This window comes from Rutilus rutilus (genome assembly GCF_951802725.1).
Source record: "Rutilus rutilus genome assembly, chromosome: 1".
NCBI classification, from domain to species: domain Eukaryota; kingdom Metazoa; phylum Chordata; class Actinopteri; order Cypriniformes; family Leuciscidae; genus Rutilus; species Rutilus rutilus.
The window spans coordinates 22170188-22192291 of record NC_140209.1 but is presented as its reverse complement, the minus strand read 5'-3'; the positions used below and the strand labels follow the sequence as shown (position 1 = coordinate 22192291).

General features: G+C 39.8%; 2 protein-coding genes across 3 annotated transcripts; one reads left to right on the top strand and one right to left on the bottom strand.

Moving 5' to 3' along the window:
- Positions 1-8447: 8447 nt before the first annotated feature.
- LOC311291831 (uncharacterized protein) lies at positions 8448-12599 on the bottom strand. 2 transcript variants are annotated; one of them, XM_084411129.1, is made up of 6 exons: positions 11811-12599; positions 11501-11598; positions 11039-11204; positions 10524-10804; positions 9511-10414; positions 8448-9258 (listed from the first exon to the last, which is right to left on the bottom strand). In XM_084411129.1, exons 1-6 carry the CDS (start codon positions 12104-12106, stop codon positions 8847-8849), a joined length of 2157 nt encoding a protein of 718 aa, XP_084267255.1. In that variant the 5' UTR covers positions 12107-12599; the 3' UTR covers positions 8448-8846. The 2 variants fall into 2 exon arrangements, with proteins under 2 accessions (XP_084267255.1, XP_084267256.1); XM_084411130.1 differs by lacking the exon at positions 11501-11598 and having other exon boundaries at positions 11811-12085.
- A 4564-nt stretch (positions 12600-17163) lies between these two features.
- On the top strand, positions 17164-21284 carry LOC311292313 (zinc finger MYM-type protein 1-like). Its single transcript, XM_084411955.1, has 2 exons — positions 17164-18057; positions 18133-21284. The coding sequence occupies exon 2, from the start codon at positions 19105-19107 to the stop codon at positions 20575-20577; it is 1473 nt and encodes a 490-aa protein (XP_084268081.1). The 5' UTR covers positions 17164-18057; positions 18133-19104; the 3' UTR covers positions 20578-21284.
- The last annotated feature ends 820 nt before the right edge of the window (positions 21285-22104 follow it).

The window sequence follows — 22104 nt, the reverse complement described above, 5'->3', positions numbered from 1 at the left end:
GTACAGGTACAAGGCAACGAAATGCAGTTTAGGTCTAACCAGAAGTGCAATAGCAGCAAGTGCAGGATATACAGTGGTTCATAAGTGCAGAACATGGATATGTACTGAATAAATATAGAGTTGAATACTATTATAAACAAAAATTTACAGATAGATTGTCCTATGAATATAATATACAGATAACTATTACTGTGAACAGAATTTACAGCTAGATATGTACTGAATATAATAATATACAGATGGCTATTACTATAAACAGAATGTTTACAGATAGATATGTACTGAATATAATATACAGATGGCTGTTACTATAAACAGAATGTTTACAGATAGATATGTACTGAATATAATATACAGATGGCTGTTACTATAAACATAATTTTACAGATAGATATGTACTATGAATATATATACAGATGGCTGTTACTATAAACAGAATGTGAGCATAATATACAGATGGATATTACTATAAACAGAATTTTACAAATAGATATATGTATAAGTTAGGCTAATGAGCAGTATAACAATGGATTTAAAGTAGTGCAAATAAAGTTTGGACAGAAGCTATCCGAGTGAGTGCAGTGGAAAGTAATTGCATATTACAGATAAGGTACGATATTGCAATGTATATATAACAGTCGGTACTGTAAATAACAGTCGGCAGTGCAAATGAGCATATTCCAGTCAAGGTAGTAGTGCAAGATGCATATGTAAACAGTTGTTACTGTAATAACAGTCAGCAGTGCAAATGAACATTATAGTATTGCAAATAACAAAATGGAGGCAGGTGTGAGGAGGGAGAGGAGAGTCAATCAGTATATAAGACATCTCAGGTAAAACACTGCACTGTCTTCTGAAACTCCCGAGAAGCTTGAAGCCTCCATACCAAGGCCTGGGAAACAGCTTGGATGAAATCAGGGCAGACCTTTCTAATGCACACATTTTAATTATCGACGAAATATCAATGGTGTCAAAACAGTTGTTTTCCTATGTGAACTGGAGACTGCAACAGATTAAAGGAAACCAGAAACCTTTTGGTGGCTTATCTGTATTAGCTGTGGGAGATTATTATCAGTTACCACCTGTGGGAAGAGCAAAACCACTCTGTGTGTATGAGGACCATGTGCTGGACTTCTGGACAGATCATTTTCAAATGATAACTATGACTCAGATCATGAGACAGAGAGATGATCTTGCATACGCTGAGCTGCTCAACAGACTGAGAGTAAAAAGGAAGCACGAGAAACTAACTGATGCAGACAGGTGCATGTTAGAAACTGTCATAAGATCCTCCCCTGAAGAGTGTCCCACTGATGCATTACACATCTATGCAACCAATAAAGAGGTAGACAATCACAACAGTGAAGCCATATCCTCACGCTTTTCAAATGTCATTACCATAAATGCACATGATTACAAAAAAGATCCCCGAACAGGAGAAATGAAAAGACAAGCAGTACCATTTAAAGGAGACAATCGTGACCTTATTGACACACTACAGATTGCTATTGGTGCACGAGTGATGCTAACCAGAAATATTGATGTGGAAGATGGACTGGTTAATGGCACTTTTGGCAAGGTGGCAAAAATAACAACTCAGACCCGAGATGGATTTGTTCAATTAATTGGTCTTCATTTAGATAATATGACTGCTGGACAGAAACATCGCAACAAAGCACCTGGTGGAGATGACAACATTGTCTATATTGAGAGGTCAGAGGAACCACTGAAAAGAAAAGGAACAATTCGAAGACAATTTCCCATGAAGCTTGCTTTCGCATGTACCATCCATAAAGTCCAAGGAATGACGACTGACCGCGCTGTTGTATCTCTGAAGCACATATTCGAATCAGGCATGGCATACGTTGCACTCAGCAGAACAACATCACTCAGTGGATTGCACATTAATGACTTTGATGAAAAGAAAGTCTTCTGTAATCCAGAAATAAGTGCCTCCTTGGAGAACATGCCAAGAGCGGATTTTCAAAGTATCCAGCCCATCCTAAATATTGTACAGGATTCCAACCTGAATTCCGCTCTTAAAATCATTCATCATAACACAGAGGGACTGGAGTGTCATATGGAGGATTTAAAATGCCACCATGAGCTTCTATTGGCTGATGTTTTGTGCCTCACTGAAACACACCTGTCAGGCTCAGCTGTTCCTGCACATCTACATCTGGATGGATACACCATGTACAAACGCAACAGGCATGCATCCTACACAAACTATGCACTTTTGGCAAACAAAAATGGTGGTGGAGTGGCTATTTATGTGAAGAACAACTTTCAAGTTTCTCCTCTGATGTACATGCAGAATGTTACTGACTTGGAATATTTGGTTTTGAAGATAGAAGCCCCCAAACAAGCACTTCTTGCTGTAATCTACAGACCACCAAGTTATAATTTGGCAGAGTTTTTGGCACACCTGAACGCCCTCTTGACATCTCTGGAGATCATTGATTTCAGGCCTCTAATCGTTTGTGGTGACTTCAATGAAGATCAGCTTTCTCGTTGCAACAAACCTATTCTGAATTTGTTTGAAGATAAAGGATACACGCAGGTAATCAGCACCGGGACAACAGAAAAAAACACTCTTCTAGATCCTGTGTTCATAAGTGGCACACACTCAAACGTCAGAGCAGGAGTTCTACAGACGTATTACAGCTATCATGATCCGGTATATTGTGTTTTAGAGTAGAAACATCAAATATATCACTAATCTGCATCACACAGTCAACACTGCTGTAAGATAACATCTTTATTTCAAGAAAAAAATACTAATACAAATAAATTTATACTACAGAACTGTTCACATTGTCTACTTCTTGTGTGCATGTGTGTGTGAATGTGTTACATATAGACTGTTTGTTTGTTTGTTTGTATGTTTGTTTGTTTGTTTGTTAGATAAGGAATGGATGGAGAGTGAATGTCCTTTTCCATGGATCGCCACCTTGACGTGGTGGGAAGGCTTGTGTGTTCCAGTGATCCCAAGAGTGAGTAATTCTGGAGCTTTTTACTCCAGTTTGATTTACTTAAGGGTGAGGTTCCAGACTAAGTGCGATCCAAATGGGCATTAACTAAATAAAATAATTTTTGAAGCATAATTACTTGATTTTGTCTTTCTGAGTTTTTGAGTTTACACACACACACACTCACACATAGAGACACACACTCTCTCTCTCTCTCTCACACACACACACACTCTCTCACACACACACATTGGTTTAGTCTTCAAGGTGTTTAGATTTAAATTTATATTGATATTTTGGGTGGTTGCTAGGGTCTTTTGGGTCGTTGCTAGGGTGTTCTGGGTGGTTGCTAGGGTCTTTTGGGTGGTTGCTAGGCAGTTGCTAGGATATTTTGGTGGTTGCTAGGGTCTTTTGGGTGGTTGCTAGGCGGTTGCTAGGGTATTTTGGGTGGTTGCTATGATATTTTGGGTGGTTGCTAGGGTCTTTTGGGTGGTTGCTAGGGTGTTATGGGTGGTTGCTATGGTGTTGCTAGGCGGTTGCTAAGGTATTCAGGGCGGTTGATATGGTGTTACTAGGTGGCTGGTAGTTGTCACAGATGGTTACTATGGAGTCTTTATAGAGTTCTTAGCATGATCCTGGCATGATTTAACACTTAACTAATCACTATTAGCATGTAGCTATTCACTGCTAGCATGTGTAGTATGTTGGAAGTGCTGTTTGCTAGCATGAGTCAAAAGAGCCAAACCTCATCTCTATACGATGTTCTGATACAGAGATATAGGTCTTACAAAACGGTTGCTAGGGTACTCGAGTTTGGTTGCTATGGAGTTGCTTGGGAGCTGGAAGATTTAAACTTAAGAAGTTTATAGTGGTTTGAAGTTTACAGTAGTTTGAAGTTTGACAGATAGATAAATAAGTTAGATAGACAGACACACACACACACACAGACACACACACACACACACACACACACACACACTAACTCGCTCACACACTCACTCATAAACTCAGTGTGTGTGTCTGAGTTTAGAGTTTATAAGTGTATAAATTGATGAGTTTATAAGTGTATGAGTTCTTGAGTTTTGAGTTTATAAGTTTAAATCAGTTTAGAGTTTATAAGTTTAAATGAGATTAAGAGTTTAGAGTTTATTAATTTAAGAGCTTAAGAGTTCATAAGTTTATGAATTCATTAGTTTATAAGTTAATTAGTTTATAAGTGTTTATAGTTTAGAGTTTATTAGTTTAAATGAGTCTCAATGGCTCATATAGTATATAGAACGGCAGTTTGGTTTAGTCTTCAAGGTGTTTAGATTTAAATTTTTGTCGGTTTGAATTTTTTAGAACTCCCCAATGTAAGTCAATGGAGTTTTTGAATGAGTTTTTTCGAGTTTTGATCGTCATTTTTAGGAAAACCGTAAGTCCGATCAGTCTGAAAAGATAAAGCAACTCGAGTCAGATCAGTTTGAGTGTCTGAGCCGAGTTTGGAGTATGTAGCGTTAAAGCTCTAGGAGGAGTTAGTCTCAGATTTTTTTCCGCTCAGAAGAATAATAATAATAATAATAATAAGTTTAAATAGGATTTCAATATGTTGGCTCTCTCAAGCCAACTTAACTAGATGCGAAAGTTCGTCGAGACAAACTTTAAGTTGGCTTGAGAAAGTTTGGAGCAGAATGTTTTTTGCTAGGCGGTTGCTAGGAAGTTATGGGTGGTTGCTATGGTGTTGCTAGGGTATTTTGGGCGGTTGCTAGGGTGTTCTGGGTGGTTGCTAGGTGGTTGCTAGGGTGTCCTGGGTGGTTGCTAAGGTCTTTTGGGTGGTTGCTAGGGTATTTTGGGTGGTTGCTAGGGTGTTCTAGGTGGTTGCTAGGGTATTCTGGGTGGTTGCTAGGCGGTTGCTAGGATATTTTAGGTGGTTGCTAGGGTCTTTTGGGTGGTTGCTAGGCGGTTGCTAGGGTCTTTTGGGTGGTTGCTAGGGTCTTTTGGGTGGTTGCTAGGCGGTTGCTAGGGTGTTTTGGGTGGTTGCTAGGATGTTTTGGGTGGTTGCTAGGGTCTTTTGGGTGGTTGCTAGGCGGTTGCTAGGGTGTTTTGGGTGGTTGCTAGGGTCTTTTGGGTGGTTGCTAGGGTATTTTGGGTGGTTGCTAGGGTGTTCTGGGTGGTTGCTAGGCGGTTGCTAGGGTGTTTTGGGTGGTTGCTTGGATATTTTGGGTGGTTGCTAAGGTCTTTTGGGTGGTTGCTAGGGTATTTTGGGTGGTTGCTAGGGTGTTCTGGGTGGTTGCTAGGCGGTTGCTAGGGTGTTCTGGGTGGTTGCTAGGGTCTTTTGGGTAGTTGCAAGGCTGTTGCTAGGATATTTTGGGTAGTTGCTAGGGTCTTTTGGGTGGTTGCTAGGCGGTTGCTAGGATATTTTCGGTGGTTGCTAGGGTCTTTTGGGTGGTTGCTAGGCGGTTGCTAGGGTATTTTGGGTGGTTGCTAGGATATTTTGGGTGGTTGCTAGGGTGTTCTGGGTGGTTGCTATGGTATTCAGGGCGGTTGATATGGTGTTACTAGGTGGTTGGTAGTTGTCACAGATGGTTACTATGGAGTTTTTATAGAGTTCTTAGCATGATCTTGGCATGATTTAACACTTAACTAATTGCTATTAGCATGTAGCTATTCACTGCTTGCATGTGTAGCATGTTGGAAGTGCTGTTTGCTAGCATGAGTCAAAAGAGCCAAAACTCATCTCTATACGATGTTCTGATACAGAGATATAGGTCTTGCAAAACGGTTGCTAGGGTACTCAAGTTTGGTTGCTATGGAGTTGCTTGGGAGCTGGAAGCATTAAACTTAAGAAGTTTAAAGTGGTTTGAAGTTTAAAGTAGTTTAAAGTAGTTTGAAGTTTATGATAGATATATAAATAAGTTAGATAGATACACACAAACACACACACACACACACACACACACACACACACACACACACACACACTCAGACTACCTCGCTCACACACTCACTCAGACACACACACACACACACACTCAGAGTTTATGAGTTTAGAGTTTATAAGTGTACGAGTTTTTGAGTTTAGAGTTTATAAGTTTAAATGAGTTTAGAGTTCAGAGTTTATTAATTTATGAGTTTAAGAGTTCATAAGTCTATGAATTCATGAGTTTATTAGTTAATTAGTTATTAAATTTAAGTTAATTAGTTTATAAATGTATGAGATTAGAGTTTATTAGTTTAAATGAGTTTCATTGGCTAATATATATAGAACGGCAGTTTGGTTTAGTCTTCAAGGTGTTTAGATTTGAATTTTTGTCGGTTGGTGAGTTTGAATCTGGATTTGAATTTTTTAGAACTCCCCAATGTAAGTCAATGGGAGTTTTTCCGAGTTTTGATCGTCATTAGTAGGAAAACCCTAAGTCCGATCAGTCTGAAAAGATAAAGCAACTCGAGTCAGAACAGTTTGAAGGTCTGAGCCGAGTTTGGAGTATGTAGAGTTAAAGCTCTAGGACGAGATTGAGTGTAATTTTTTGGTAAGAAGAATAATAATAATAATAAGTTTAAATAGGATTTCAATATGTTGGCTCTCTCAAGCCAACTTAACTAGATGCGAAAGTTCGTCGAGACAAACTTTAAGTTGGCTTGAGAAAGTTTGGACCGGAAAGTTTTTTGCTAGGCGGTTGTTAGGATGTTATGGATGGTCGCTATGGTGTTGCTAGCCGGTTGCTAAGGTATTCTGGGTGGTTGCTAGGCGGTTGCTAGGGTATTTTGGGTGGTTGCTAGGGTGTTCTGGGTGGTTGCTAGGGTGTTTTGGGTGGTTGCTAGGGTCTTTTGTGTGGTTGCTAGGCGGTTGCTAGGGTGTTCTGGGTGGTTGCTAGGATATTTTTGGTGGTTGCTAGGGTCTTTTGGGTGGTTGCTAGGCGGTTGCTAGGGTCTTTTGGGTGGTTGCTAGGCGGTTGCTAGGGTGTTTTGGGTGGTTGCTAGGATATTTTGGGTGGTTGCTAGGGTGTTCTGGGTGGTTGCTAGGCGGTTGCTAGGGTGTTATGGGTGGTTGCTATGGTGTTGCTAGGTGTTGCTAAGGTATTCTGGGTGGTTGCTAGGCAGTTGCAAGGGTGTTATGGGTGGTTGCTATGGTGTTGCTAGGCGTTGCTAAGGTATTCTGGGTGGTTGCTAGGTGGTGGCTAGGGTGTTCTGGGTGGTTGCTAGGCTGTTTTGGGTGGTTGCTAGGATATTTTGGGTGGTTGCTAGGCGGTTGCTAGGGTCTTTTGGATGGTTGCTAGGCTGTTTTGGGTGGTTGCTAGGGTCTTTTGGGTGGTTGCTAGGCGGTTGCTAGGGTGTTTTGGGTGGTTGCTAGGATATTTTGGGTGGTTGCTAGGCGGTTGCTAGGGTCTTTTGGATGGTTGCTAGGGTCTTTTGGGTGGTTGCTAGGCGGTTGCTAGGGTGTTTTGGGTGGTTGCTAGGGTCTTTTGGGTGGTTGCTAGGCGGTTGCTAGGGTGTTTTGGGTGGTTGCTAGGGTGTTTTGGGTGGTTGCTAGGCGGTTGCTAGGGTTTCTGGGTGGTTGCTAGGGTCTTTTGGGTGGTTGCTACGGTGTTCTGGGTGGTTGCTAGGGTCTTTTGGGTGGTTGCTAGGCGGTTGCTAGGGTGTTCTGGGGGGTTGCTATGGTATTCAGGGCGGTTGATATGGTGTTACTAGGTGGTTGGTAGTTGTCACAGATGGTTACTATGGAGTTTTTATAGAGTTCTTAGCATGATCTTGGCATGATTTAACACTTAACTAATCGCTATTAGCATGTAGCTATTCACTGCTAGCATATGTAGCATGTTGGAAGTGCTGTTTGCTAGCATGAGTCAAAAGAGCCAAACCTCATCTCTATACGATGTTCTGATACAGAGATATAGGTCTTGCAAAATGGTTGCTAGGGTACTCAAGTTTGGTTGCTATGGAGTTGCTTGGGAGCTGGGAGCTTTAAACTTAAGAAGTTTAAATTGGTTTAAAGTTTAAAGTAGTTTGAAGTTTATGACAGAGAGATAGATAGATAAATAAGTTAGATAGATACACACACACACACACACACACACACACACACACACTCACACAGACTACCTCGCTCACACACTCACTCAGACACACACACACACACACACACACACACTCAGAGTTTATGAGTTTAGAGTTTATAAGTGTATAAACTGATGAGTTTATAAGTGTATGAGTTTTTGAGTTTAGAGTTTATAAGTTTAAATGAGTTTAGAGTTCAGAGTTTATTAATTTATGAGTTTAAGAGTTCATAAGTCTATGAATTCATGAGTTTATTAGTTAATTAGTTATTAAATTTAAGTTAATTAGTTTATAAATGTATGAGATTAGAGTTTATTAGTTTAAATGAGTTTCATTGGCTAATATATGTGACCCTGGACCACAAAACCAGTCTTATGGGTATTTTTTTCAAAATTGAGATTTATACATCATCTGAAAGCTGAATAAATAATCTTTCCATTGATGTATGGTTTGTTAGGATAGGACAATATTTGGCCGAGATACAACTATTTGAAAATCTGGAATCTGATGGGGCAGAAAAATCGAAATATTGAGAAAATCGCCTTTAAAGTTGTCCAAATTATGTCCTTAGCTACACATATTACTAATGAAGGGAAATAAATGAAATTTACACCATTGATTTACCACAACTAAACCTTTATACACACAAAATTTCATTAAAATATTTCATCAGGAACATATAATATTTTACACTTGACTTTTTGCCATTTTTCATCAATTTTGCCATTCATTTTCATATGCTCTCAATCAGGGATGAGGTTACGGTCTATATCTTAAGTCACATCTGACCTTGAACAGTCCACAAAGTGTTCTTTTTTTTTGGGCCATTGTCCCAGTTGCCTAGTGAGGGCTTCGACTCCTGTATCTCAGTGGCTGACCACACTCACGGCCACGGCCTCGACCCCGACCCCGACCCCGACCCCGACCCCGACCCCGACCCAGTTCAGCATCCTTAGTTTGCTCCAAGACCAAGTTCACCACAAGGTCCATTTCTCGAGCACTTTTGTCGTCAGAATCATCAACTGGTAGGACCTCGGGCCTTGGACAAACAGTATCCTTGTAGGGATAATCAACGAAAGGGCGGATGTTCTTATACAGGTACTGTTGCCTCTGGAGTGATAATCCAGGAGGAGTCAGGATAACCGGTTCTCCATCTGGGAAATCCATGCCTTGCAGAAGGATCTGGAAAGGTAATTCGTCACTGCCTGCCTCTTTCTTGACAAAAACCATTCCAGGATGCTCAGCATCAAACCTGAAAAAATAATGAGACAATGACAATTTTAGTGCTCATAAACATAGCAAGTAAGATGGCTGTTCTGAAGGTGTCTTGACATCAACACAAAAATCTATCCTTTCTGGTCAGATTCATCTTGCTTATTGCTTATAAAAAAGGGTCATTAAAAAGTCAACTAAAGCAAAGTTCCTACATGCAGATTGTGGTAGTGGTTTGCTTAATATAAATACAATGTACATGCCATTTTACTTAGATAAGTTGCACACTTACCTAAAGTGTTGATACTTTTTCATTCCAAGAACTGGTTTACAGGATCCAGCGAAGAAGGTCTGCCAGTCACACACTGGGACTTCTGTTGTACCATCCTCCCTTCCAATGACCTGGGCGATGTTAACAGTGGAGCTATCATTTACAACTTTCTCCAGCACACTCTGTGAAGGCACCACATGACGTTTGAATGCTCTCTTGAGAAGCCCAAAACACCAGTCAGGCGCAAATTTGGTGTGCCCGGCAATAAGGAAGTTCAAGGTTATGCTCCTGTGCAAACCCATTGCGACTCTCCAGGCACAAAACCAAAGGACAAAACGGTTTTTGTTTTGCCCTGAGCAATTATCACAGTGGAGATGCACATCTGTTTCTCCAATGCCATAATTGCTGAAGAAAAAATGGAGGTATGAAATCACTGCATTTGAGCCTTTACTAATGAGATGTGCTTCATCAACCAGGAAGTTCACCTGCCGAGGAATCCCCTCACAGCAGACACCAAACAACCCATACTTCCTTGGAACTAGAAAATAAATTGGTCCTGGCTGCAAGGGGTTACTTGGCAGGTGGACTTGCTGGGCATAGTCAAATGAGTAGTGCATAGTGATGTTGCGACTACATGGCTGGTTGCTGCTTAGGTCTTTGATGTCATTCTCAGCACACACTTTCTTGGCCTCTGTGACCATGTTATTGTACAGGGACCTCTCAGTTTTAACAATTAATAGATGCTTGTTTTGTTGTGCAACGCGGTCTATTTTCTGGACGTCTGTCAAGTTCGCACTACGGAAGATGAGAGTATTATTCTCCTGACAAACCCAACACAAATCCGTCATTGGCTTGGCCGTGATAATAAAAGGGCAGACTTTCTTCCAAAGCTTGAAAAAGTTGCTGTCTCCCATTATTCTGTGTCCTGAAAGCAACAAATACAAGAATCTGATCAAGTAATTTTCTAAAGTATTCCAAAGGCTTGAAATGTTTGTGCTCTCTCTATAATACCAATTTCAATAATAATTATTTACCTGTATTTTCAAGACCTTGTCTGTAGCAGTTGTAGACCAAAATCTTTGTGTGAGATGAAGGCAGAAGCTGCATGTCATCCCTCTTGAAACCAGGAACCCTCCCAGGAAGGACCAATGCATTTTCTGATGCATAATTTGTCAGGAACCTTACAGCTCGCTGTAAATCTTCAAATTCTAGTGATCGTGTATTGTTTTTTCTTCCTCCAGATTTCTTTTCCTTTGACTCCAATCCATGCTCTTTATAATGCAAAAGTAGACCTGTGAGGCGATCTTGGCTTAGCCTGGAATATATATAAATATATTAAAAATAATAATAATAAAAATAAAAAAAACGCATTCAGACCAACACAACTCGTTTTCAATATTTTCTGCACACAGAATGTCTTTGTACATCTCAGGAAAGAAAATCTTAAGTGTCTATAAAATACTACACAATCCTATGTGTACAGATTGGAAGCAGCATTGAGCTTTTTGTTACAAAACTGTAAGTGGTGGGTCATTCCTAGTTTACTTACATGTGCAGAAATTTGAAAGTATTGCGGCATAACCGCTTTCCTTCCATCCAATAGTAAGTCCTCTGTCGCTGACGAGGAGTTTGTTCCTTCCTTTTTGTTAAGTTTGTGGTCTCAGAGTTGTTGATTGAACATGAAATCTTCCCCAGGAGGATAAGCATTTGGTCCCCTGAAAATGAAACGGCAACTTTAAAACTAGCTAAACAACTGAATTTTATGGTTCTGGATTTTGCCAGGGAAAGAATTACATTATTGTATTTCATTGATTTCACTGGACAATGACAAAAAAAATCTATTCTATTCTATTCTATTCTATTCTATTCTATTCTATATTTCTGTCATCATGCTTGTTAATGAAGGAACAGTTAGAAAACTGATTAAACTTGTTGAAATCTTAGCACTTAGTGACCTGTCTGTACAATTTTCATGATTTTTTTTTTTTTTTTTTACTCCTGGCATACTAACTGGATGTCAGTTCTCTCATGGCTGCTCTCCTATGTATCATTTCCTCTGGGGTGAAGAGGCGATAGCACGGCTGCCCATCATTGTACTGACAATTACAGCTGAAAACAAAACAATATCACTTTGTTGAATATAGGAGCTGGCTACGGCAAATAATCATCATACACACCCTCATGACATCCTCAGCTAAGCTGGTGTTTTGATAAGCCTACATTTTGTCAAAGCAAAATATGCTATAGCTGTGACATAAACAACTCATGAAAACCACTATTTTTGTAGAGAAGGCATTTAAGAATGTTTCTGACTGACTCACCTGAACTTTGAGGCATTTTCCCACTCAACCTGATCGAATTCAGTGTCCGCAGTGAAAACTTTGTATTCTTCCATGGCGGCATTTTCCATAACGGAGTCAAAGAGATCCACACATTGATCGAATTCATCATCTTCCAGGGCATCCTCCTTTGCCAAGCCGGTCTCTGGACATTCTGTATCATCTTCCCAATCATTTGCGAAAAAATCGTTTACTATGTTCGTTAAATTATTGCTGTCATTAAAGTTTAGATTGAGCAAACGCGCGATCTCAGAATCAATGGATTGTACCGCAACCATCGCGGATTGTGTACACTGTGCACGCGGAGAAGTCGCCAGCCAATCAGAGGCGCAGTAGCAGGCCGTTGCTAAGAAGAAAACAGTTTTGTTTACACGAGAAGGGTTTGTTTTAACGCTCTCTATTGGCTTAATGCTGTAATGACGTTGTGGAGAGTTATAAACCTGAAAGCGGGAAATCTAAGCTTTACATAGATACCAAACTTGAGTGGGTAATTCCCAAAGAGCGGTCAGCAGCGAGCAAAGTTTGAAGGGGTGTTTCCGGACATTTTTTTGCGCGATTTTGCTGCATCCACTCACAAAAATATTTTTTTTATACATTTACGGTAGGAAATTTAAAAAATATCTTCATGGAACATGATCTTTACTTAATATCCTAATGATTTTGGCATAAAAAAAAAAATAGATAATTTTGACCCATACAATGTATTGTTGGTTATTGCTAAAAATATACCCGTGCGACATACGACTGGTTTTGTGGTCCAGGGTCACATATATAGAACGGCAGTTTGGTTTAGTCTTCAAGGTATTTAGATTTGAATTTTTGTCGGTTTGAATTTTTTAGAACTCCCCAATGTAAGTCAATGGGAGTTTTTGAATGAGTTTTTCCGAGTTTTGATCGTCATTTTTAGGAAAACCGTAAGTCCGATCAGTCTGAAAAGATATAGCATACCGAGTCAGATCAGTTTGAGTGTCTGAGCCGAGTTTGGAGTATGTAGAGTTAAAGCTCTAGGAGGAGTTTGATATAGATTTTTTTAGGGTCAGAAGAAAAATAATAATAAGTTTAAATAGGATTTCAATATGTTGGCTTTCTCAAGCCAACTTAACTAGATGCGAAAGTTCGTCGAGACAAACTTTAAGTTGGCTTGAGAAAGTTTGAAGCAGACTGTTTTTTGCTAGGCGGTTGCTAAGATATTATGGGTGGTTGCTATGGTGTTGCTAGGGTATTTTGGGCGGTTGCTAGGGTGTTCTGGGTGGTTGCTAGGTGGTTGCTAGGGTGTCCTGGGTGGTTGCTAGGGTATGTTGGGTGGTTGCTAGGGTGTTCTAGGTGGTTGCTAGGTGGTTACTAGGGTATTCTGGGTGGTTGCTAGGCGGTTGCTAGGGTGTTTTGGGTGGTTGCTAGGATATTTTGGGTGGTTGCTAGGGTCTTTTGGGTGGTTGCTAGTGTATTTTGGGTGGTTGCTAGGGTGTTCTGGGTGGTTGCTAGGCGGTTGCTAGGGTGTTCTGGGTGGTTGCTAGGGTCTTTTGGGTAGTTGCTAGGCGGTTGCTAGGATATTTTCGGTAGTTGCTAGGGTCTTTTGGGTGGTTGCTAGGCGGTTGCTATGATATTTTAGGTGGTTGCTAGGGTCTTTTGGGTGGTTGCTAGGTGGTTGCTAGGCGGTTGCTAGGGTGTTTTGGGTGGTTGCTAGGATGTTTTGGGTGGTTGCTAAGGTCTTTTGGGTGGTTGCTAGGATATTTTGGGTGGTTGCTAGGGTCTTTTGGGTGGTTGCTAGGCGGTTGCTAGGGTGTTTTGGGTGGTTGCTAGGATATTTTGGGTGGTTGCTAGGGTCTTTTGGGTGGTTGCTAGGCGGTTGCTAGGGTGTTTTGGGTGGTTGCTAGGGTCTTTTGGGTGGTTGCTAGGATATTTTCGGTGGTTGCTAGGGGTCTTTTGGGTGGTTGCTAGGCGGTTGCTAGGGTATTTTGGGTGGTTGCTAGGATATTTTGGGTGGTTGCTAGGTGGTTGCTAGGGTCTTTTGGGTGGTTGCTAGGTGGTTGCTAGGGTGTTATGGGTGGTTGCTAGGTGTTGCTAGGCAGTTGCTAAGGTATTCAGGGTGGTTGATATGGTGTTACTAGGTGGCTGGTAGTTGTCACAGATGGTTACTATGGAGTTTTTATAGAGTTCTTAGCATGATCTTGGCATGATTTAACACTTAACTAATCGCTATTAGCATGTAGCTATTCACTGCTAGCATATGTAGCATGTTGGAAGTGCTGTTTGCTAGCATGAGTCAAAAGAGCCAAACCTCATCTCTATACGATGTTCTGATACAGAGATATAGGTCTTACAAAACGGTTGCTAGGGTACTCGAGTTTGGTTGCTATGGAGTTGCTTGGGAGCTGGAAGATTTAAACTTAAGAAGTTTATAGTGGTTTGAAGTTTACAGTAGTTTACAGTAGTTTGAAGTTTGACAGATAGATAAATAAGTTAGATAGACACACACACACACACACACACACACACACACACACACACACACACACACACACACACACACACACACACACACACACACACACACACACTAACTCGCTCACACACTCACTCATAAACTCAGTGTGTGTGTCTGAGTTTAGAGTTTATAAGTGTATAAATTGATGAGTTTATAAGTGTATGAGTTCTTGAGTTTTGAGTTTATAAGTTTAAATCAGTTTAGAGTTTATAAGTTTAAATGAGATTCAGAGTTCAGAGTTTATTAATTTAAGAGCTTAAGAGTTCATAAGTTTATGAATTCATTAGTTTATAAGTTAATTAGTTTATAAGTGTTTATAGTTTAGAGTTTATTAGTTTAAATGAGTCTCAATGGCTCATATAGTATATAGAATGGCAGTTTGGTTTAGTCTTCAAGGTGTTTAGATTTAAATTTTTGTCTTCGGTTAGTAAATGTATATGATATTTTAAATACAGTGTATTCAATATGTTAACTATGTTAACATACTATCAATGTTTTTTTTAAACTGTGGTACGGATACCACCGTTGGCGCTCTTTCTAGTGATACTATTCTCTTGGCAGACGTGATACTGTCATGTTTCTCTGTATAAACACAGTAATCTTTCTAGTGATACTGAGTTAACTGCTATAACCTAGACATTAAAATATTCTCTTGGCAGACGTGATACTGTCATGTTTCTCTGTATAAACACAGTAATCTTTCTAGTGATACTGAGTTAACTGCTATAACCTAGACATTAAAATATTCTCTTGGCAGACGTGATACTGTCATGTTTCTCTGTATAAACACAGTAATCTTTCTAGTGATACTGAGTTAACTGCTATAACCTAGACATTAACCTAGAAATTAAATATCTCTATCTGTAAGCAATATGTAGTGCTTGATTATTGGCATTTTAATATACCATAAACCATTTAATAGTATTGTATTGATTGTATAGTTTAATATGTAACTACAAGTGTACTTGTAATAATATTTATAACAATGTTTTCTAGGTTTCTTGCCACTGGGGACTCATTCAGGACGATAGCGTCCAGCTACCGTGTTGGTGTCTCCACCGTGTGCCAGATCGTCGCCCAGGTAGTGACTGCCATCTGGGACTGCCTTGTGGAGGACTACATGGCTGTGCCCACCAACCTGGCGCGGATTAATGCACAGGCTTGCCTAGGCTGCAGCCTAGGGGCCCCACGTGTGCAGGGGGCCTCGGATTGGCCAGACAATTTTTTTTATAGGGGAGAGCGGGGCACAAAGTAACGCTTTTTGACTTTCTCAGTTTGTGTAAATCTACTTATGGTTCAGAGTATTTTTTTTTTCCCACATTAATTTCCCACATGTCTACTACAATTATGTGTTTTTGTTTTATTAATACAGTATATACTTTTTTCTTGATATACCCCGAAAGAATGGAAGTGAAATGTGACAACATGCCCCATAGGTGGGGTACATTGTAACATGTCGAGGGGCACATTGTAACATGACCATATGACCAGGGGCGGAAATCGCGGGGGGGTCGGGGGGGTCAGGACCCCCCCTATCTGAGGGTTGTCCCCCCCTAAAATATCATTAAAATATGTGTATTGAAAATAATTTAATGATTTATACTTAAAATAGTTGTGTAAGAAGTAAAACAATACAAATGCAATGCAAACGGAGCAAAAAAAAAAAAATACGTTTTAAACATTTTGATTACCCCCTCCCTTGCCTCACAGTGGTTTGGTCCACTGACAGCGCCACTTTTACCCTGCTTTTACCTCACCACCGACACACACACAGTCCGGTCGGAGAGAACAAAGTTTTTGAATAGTTGTGAAACTTCAGTAAGTCAATGTTATTTTATTCACTTTAAACAATGGATGAAGTGATTATTTTCTCTTTAATATAGATGATGCTGAGTCATTAATAAATCATCTAAACAAAAATTATGATTGTGTACTTGTGTATGTACTTTTGTCACCGATGTAGTCTGCCATGTTAGCAATTAACGTAATAGCGTTTACCCGTTTTATAACGTTACAGTCTAGCTGCTATGCGTTTTCCTAGCTTGTTTAATACCGGTAGCAGCTATATCTCTCACACACCCCCATAGAGTGTACGCATACACTACGTGTTAACAGTTAACGTAACGTTAAGGCCTGTTCACACCGGGACGAATTTCGCGCGCGATATTCGCCGACGTTTAACGCCTCGTGACTAAACAAAGGGCGCCAATGTGAGTGTGCACACCGACGCGAAAAACGCCACGCGTAAAAGCGTCATTTTTTAAAAAACGCCTCGGGTTCGTTTTTTTGGTTTGACGCGCCGCGTCAAAAACTATCCGACCAATGAGATTGGCGCTTTTGCTCACATGTCTGGAGCTTCTGAAGTTACAGTAAAACACAACTTGGGGGCGCTCAAACACAAAACGGTCTTGCCGAGCACACATACAGGCGAAGAAGATAGCGTCTACACTGCTGGGAAGAAATAAGACGAGGAAGATGCAAGGCAAGATGAATGTAGAGCTGCTGGCCTCGTTGGTGTCGGAACATAAAGAACTATATGACAAACGCGACTACAAAAATCTTGATAAAAGAGAACTGTTTTGGAGTGGTGTTGCAGAGCAAATGGGCCTTGATGGTGAGTTTCATTTTGTCTTTCATGTACATAGGCTTGTAACTTTTTTCCACGAACGTTTGACAATCGCGCCATCTAATGTCAGGGAATGAATTTGCATGTTCACTCGGCTCATCGTCAGCGAAAATCGCTTGGGTGTGAACACAAAAAACGCGTTGAAAAACGCTGGCGAATAACGCGCGCCGATATTCGTCCTGGTGTGTAAGGCCCTTTAGTCTTGTAGATTAGACTAGTGCGGGTGCGGATTTAGATTTTCACGCTTTCACTGTGATTTAGTCGGTTACTCGGTTTATATAATTTAATATAGTTCATCTAATATAATATCACATGAAGATTTTCTTCATTTCTCATTCTTCAGTTTTCTTCGTTTTTCTTTCTTCAGTGCAGTTTTTCTCCAGATAGGCCTATTAGCATGATAACAAATGTGATTTTGATTTTATAAGTTTAATAAACAAGAAGTTAATATTAAGTCATGTACATTTTAGAGAACACTTTGCCTGTGTTTAGCTCTTTCACCAACGAAAATAGTTGAAAACTAAGCCAGAGCACTGTAATTGCGTCTCTGAGAAACGCTGAGTTTCCTACTGAATGAATCAGTTTAATCTCAATGACTCACTCATTAACAGTGACTTGATGCTGCCTCCTACTGGCGGTTTTAATTTTACATCAAAAGTATATTTTCATATTTTAAATCATTTCAAATATAAATATTAATAAAATATTTTTAAAACAACAAAATATTTATGTTTGTGTAAAAGCATCTAAATGCCACTTCAAATGCAGCTTCTGTGTTTCCTCTACATTGCAAATATTTTGTTGATACAGTCCTTTTGTCTTATTATAATTTAATTTGATTACATTTATGAAATTTACACAAAAGATGATGCATGCATAATTAGGTTTAAAAATGAATGTATAAAAGGTAAAAGGTCTGTCCCAGATGAAACCTAAAATACAATGTGAAGGACGCAAGATAATTTAATAATTATTATATTACCGTGTGGTGAACCTATGAAACCCTACATATTTAAACGCATATTTAAACAACAATTGCTTTGTGTTGTTAGCCGGAGAAAATGACAGAGAAAAGAAAAACGGACATAAGATCATTTTTCAGTGCACCAAAACGCCAAGTAAGTACAAAATTAAGGCAATACATCATTATAAAAATGGGTGCTTATGGAAATACTAACGTCACAGTGTCACAGGCAAAGGATACAGAAAGTACTGAGGGACAGGGAGACCAGGGACAGTCAGGTTTAGAATCTCAGGTAAGTGTGTTGAGCTTTTGTTAATGTTTTTTGGAGGTGTGTCTGTTTAGCAGATGAGCACCACTGGCTCAACAATTTATAGTATGATCAGCCAATTCAGCCAAAGTGTTAAGAAAAAAAAAAAGAGTCTTTATTTAGAAGTCTTGCTATTGGGTTGGATGAGGTAGTTATTAGGAGTATGCAACACATCTTCTGTTCCAGGAGTCAGACTTTCCTGAGACAGTGAGAGTAGAGGAAGGGTCAGAACCAGGGAGAGAGCCAGAGAAAGCAGCACAAGGAGACAATATTGCCAGCACTAGCACAGGGGACAGGAACACAGTCTTTATTTCAGATCTCAGTGACTGCACAAAGCCGTACCAACCACACCCCCAGTGTATCGAGAAACAAATACTTCAGAACAAGTCATTGGCATTTCAAGATAAATGGTACCAAGACTTTCCATGGCTACATTACAGTCCATCAGTAAGAGGGGTCTTGTGTTTTTACTGCAGCAAAGGTGTTTCTAATCAGTACCCTTTAGGTCATAGAGCTGATGCGGCTTTCATTAGTACAGGCTTTAGAAATTGGAAAAAAGCCATTGAAAAATGTACAGCACACCAGACCTCCCAAGCCCACCGACATTATGTGACTGTGAGTGCACATCAGTCAAACCCAATCAGTGCCCAGTTATCCAGTGCATGGGGTAAACAGCAGGAGGTGGCAAGACATTGCTTGAAGAGAGTTGTTAGCTCTGTACGGCATGTGGCAAGGCAGGGACAATCTTTAAGAGGCCATACTGATGAAAGTGGGAATCTGTATCAGCTCCTGAAACTTAGGGCAGAAGAGGATGATCCCATTTTATTGAAATGGTTAACAGATCGCACCATTGCATACACAAGCCCTAAATCACAGAATGAAATCCTGAAAATTATGGCCAATACAATAATCCGAGGCATTGCAAGTGAGATTAGGTCTCCAGCCCTTGTACAGTTTTCTGTAGTAGTTGATGGTACCCAGGATATTTCTGGTGTTGAGCAGGAAAGTGTATGTCTGCGCTATGTGGACCATGACCTTGTTCCACATGAGGAATTTATTGGATTATACAGTTTATCAGAGACAACAGGCCAGGGCATTGCCAAGATGGTAACTGATGTGCTGTTGAGGCTCAATCTGCCCATGTCTGCTTTACGTGGGCAGAGTTACGATGGCGCTTCAAACATGGCAGGAAAGTACAGCGGTGCACAGGCAATAGTGAAGGAACAGCAGCCATTAGCCCTCTATGTGCATTGCGGTGCCCACTGTGTCAGTCTAATCACACAGGCTGGCTGCTCAGCCTCACCAATGATTCGGGACTGCCTTTCTTGGGTCCACCAGTTAGGCATCCTTTTTAGCCAGTCAGGAAAATTTAAGAGAATGTTTGAAAACATAGTTACCTCTGAAAATGTTCCCATTACCACACTGAAACCCCTTTGTCCAACCAGGTGGACTGTGCGCAATTCTGCTATATTAGCTGTGCTAGGGCAGTATGAGCGGGTACTTGGCAGCCTAGAGGAGATGGCAAAAAGTGCATCTAGGACAGCTTCAACTGCCAGTGGTTTATTTGAGCACTTCAGCAAAGGTAAGACTGTGTTGGGCCTCACACTTGCTTCTGCTGTTGTTGGAGAGCTTGAGTGCCTAAACATTTCACTGCAGAAGAAGACCCAGACTGTCTCTGGTATGCAGGCTGCAGTAGATTGTGTCCGATCCTCTCTTCAGGGAAAGAGAAATGACAAGAACTATCTTGAACTGTATGAGAAAGCTACAGCATTGGTTGACTCCACTGAATCAGTTGACTCTATTGAGACGGCAAATTCAAGGCGCTTTGCTGGCAAAGCAGTGGATCATTACAGGGCAGAGTTCTTTAAAGTATTGGATTGTGTGGAGGGTCAGTTTGGTGACCGTTTCAATCAAGACAGTCTAAAGACTCTGCAAAACTTAGAGAGTGTCCTTTTGACCGGGGTGTTAACGGATGCAATAGTTGAGTATCCTGAATTGCATAGAGGTTCTCTCTCAGTACAGTTGCCCCTCTTTCGGCAGAAATATCCCTGTAGCAGCAGTGGAGAGGCAGCAGAGGTCCTAAGGGGAATGCCAGTGGAGGTTCGGGGGTTGTTTGACCAAGTTGAGGTCCTGGTCAGAATTTTGTTGGTGGTGCCAGTGTCCTCATGTGAAGCTGAGAGGAGCTTCAGTGCACTGCGGAGACTGAAGACGTGGCTAAGGGCTACAATGGGCCAAGACAGACTCAACAGTCTTTTAGTGTGCAATGTGCACAAAGACAGGCTGGACAGCCTTAACATAAACAAGATATGCCAAGAGTTTGTGGGGCCCAGTGATACCAGGAAAAATACATTTGGTACTTTTGTTTAGTGCCTTTCCTGTCATGCAAGTTTCATTTAAATTACAGCTATGTTTTATTACTACATATAGAGCAGTGTCTATAACCTAATAATTTTATTTGTTACAAAATAATTTGATTTGTTTAATATAGGGATACTTTTACAATATTGATGTTTTTCATTACTTTTAAAGTTAAGTTTGAAATAAAAATTTGAAGTAATAACTTATTTTTATTTTATTTTTTTCCCTCTCTTTTTTGTCTATACTGATCTCACTATATAGTTGTGTGAGGGTGTATTTCTAAAAGAGTGTAGTCATGCCTTTATTTGCAAGGCATGGTAAGTGTTTTTGTATGTTTTAATTATAACTGTAAAGCAACAATGTTGCTATTAAATGTGATATATAAATAAATACATGTTGAAGTTGAGTTCAAATTTCATTGTATTTTGGTGGGTTGACTGTGCAAACAACTTAAAAAAAACATTGCAATACATTTTTTTATGATTTTGAAGATTTTTTTTGGTCAATTTAGTTAGCTTTTCCATTGAACCAGAAAGAAACTTTGGGATAGTGGAATGGTCTCCATGCTACACTATAGTAGAGTAAGGCTTTTCTCTCTGTACACATTTCCTTGCAAGTACAATTTTGCCTGTATTATTGGTGTCCCCTTCAAAAATTGTTCTTGAAAAATGTTATGTTTATTGTCCCCCCCAACATTTAGATGAAATTTTCGCCCCTGCATATGACAGCTTAAAATGTTATCTGATCTAATAAAAAATATATACAAAACAAACTAAAATATTTTCTAAATAAAATACAATTAAAAACCTTTTTCATATAAAATAATGGCAATTTTTAATAATTAAATATAAACTCATTTTTGAGTTTTGACTACAAACACATGAAAACACAGCTATACAACATAGTTCAAAACAAATAAATAATTAGTAATTTCTGAACATTGACTCTCAGTCTTTATTCACCTTTTTTCTCACGTTTTCTCAATAAAATTAATACAAGTATAGAATAGAATAGCATATTTCTAATAGGGGCACATTGTAACGCAGTGTTACAACATGCCCTCGCCTGCACAACTGGGATTTAAACCCTGCTAGTGTCTTCTGCTAGTTAGTGAAGCATTAAATAACTATCTCAACTGTTAAATAACATATTGGAGATTAAAATAATATCAGATTTGTCTTATTTTAAATAAACACAAAAAATAGAGATGAAAAATTAACTTAAGTAAGAAATTTACTTTTGCTATGGTTTAATAAATGTCTATGGATATCTTCCAAAAAAAAAAAAATTTAGCGGATTTTTTTTTTTCTATATAGTGTTGATATGGCAACTAGTAAATACACAAAGTTTCGTCATCCAAGCATGTGCGGAAGTATTTAAAACAAGCGCGTTACAACTAACCCCGCGTTAGGTTGTGCCCCGCGCTCCCCTATATATTTTTTATTATATATATATTTACTTAAGCGCGAACCAGGCAGGGGACGGAGCTAGGAGTCCAGTTTGGATGGGCCAGACCAATTGTGAACGTTAAATTAA

Bases quoted from the DNA above. Each gene is read 5' to 3' on its own strand.
- LOC311291831 (XM_084411129.1), bottom strand. From the start codon at position 12,106: ATGGTTGCGGTACAATCCATTGATTCTGAGATCGCGCGTTTGCTCAAT. The intron at 10,415-10,523 runs GTAAATAATTAT...TGTTGCTTTCAG, and splicing joins ACAAGGTCTTGAAAATACAG to GACACAGAATAATGGGAGAC. The intron at 9,259-9,510 runs GTAAGTGTGCAA...TTATTTTTTCAG, and splicing joins AAAAAGTATCAACACTTTAG to GTTTGATGCTGAGCATCCTG.
- LOC311292313 (XM_084411955.1), top strand. From the start codon at position 19,105: ATGGCCAATACAATAATCCGAGGCATTGCAAGTGAGATTAGGTCTCCA.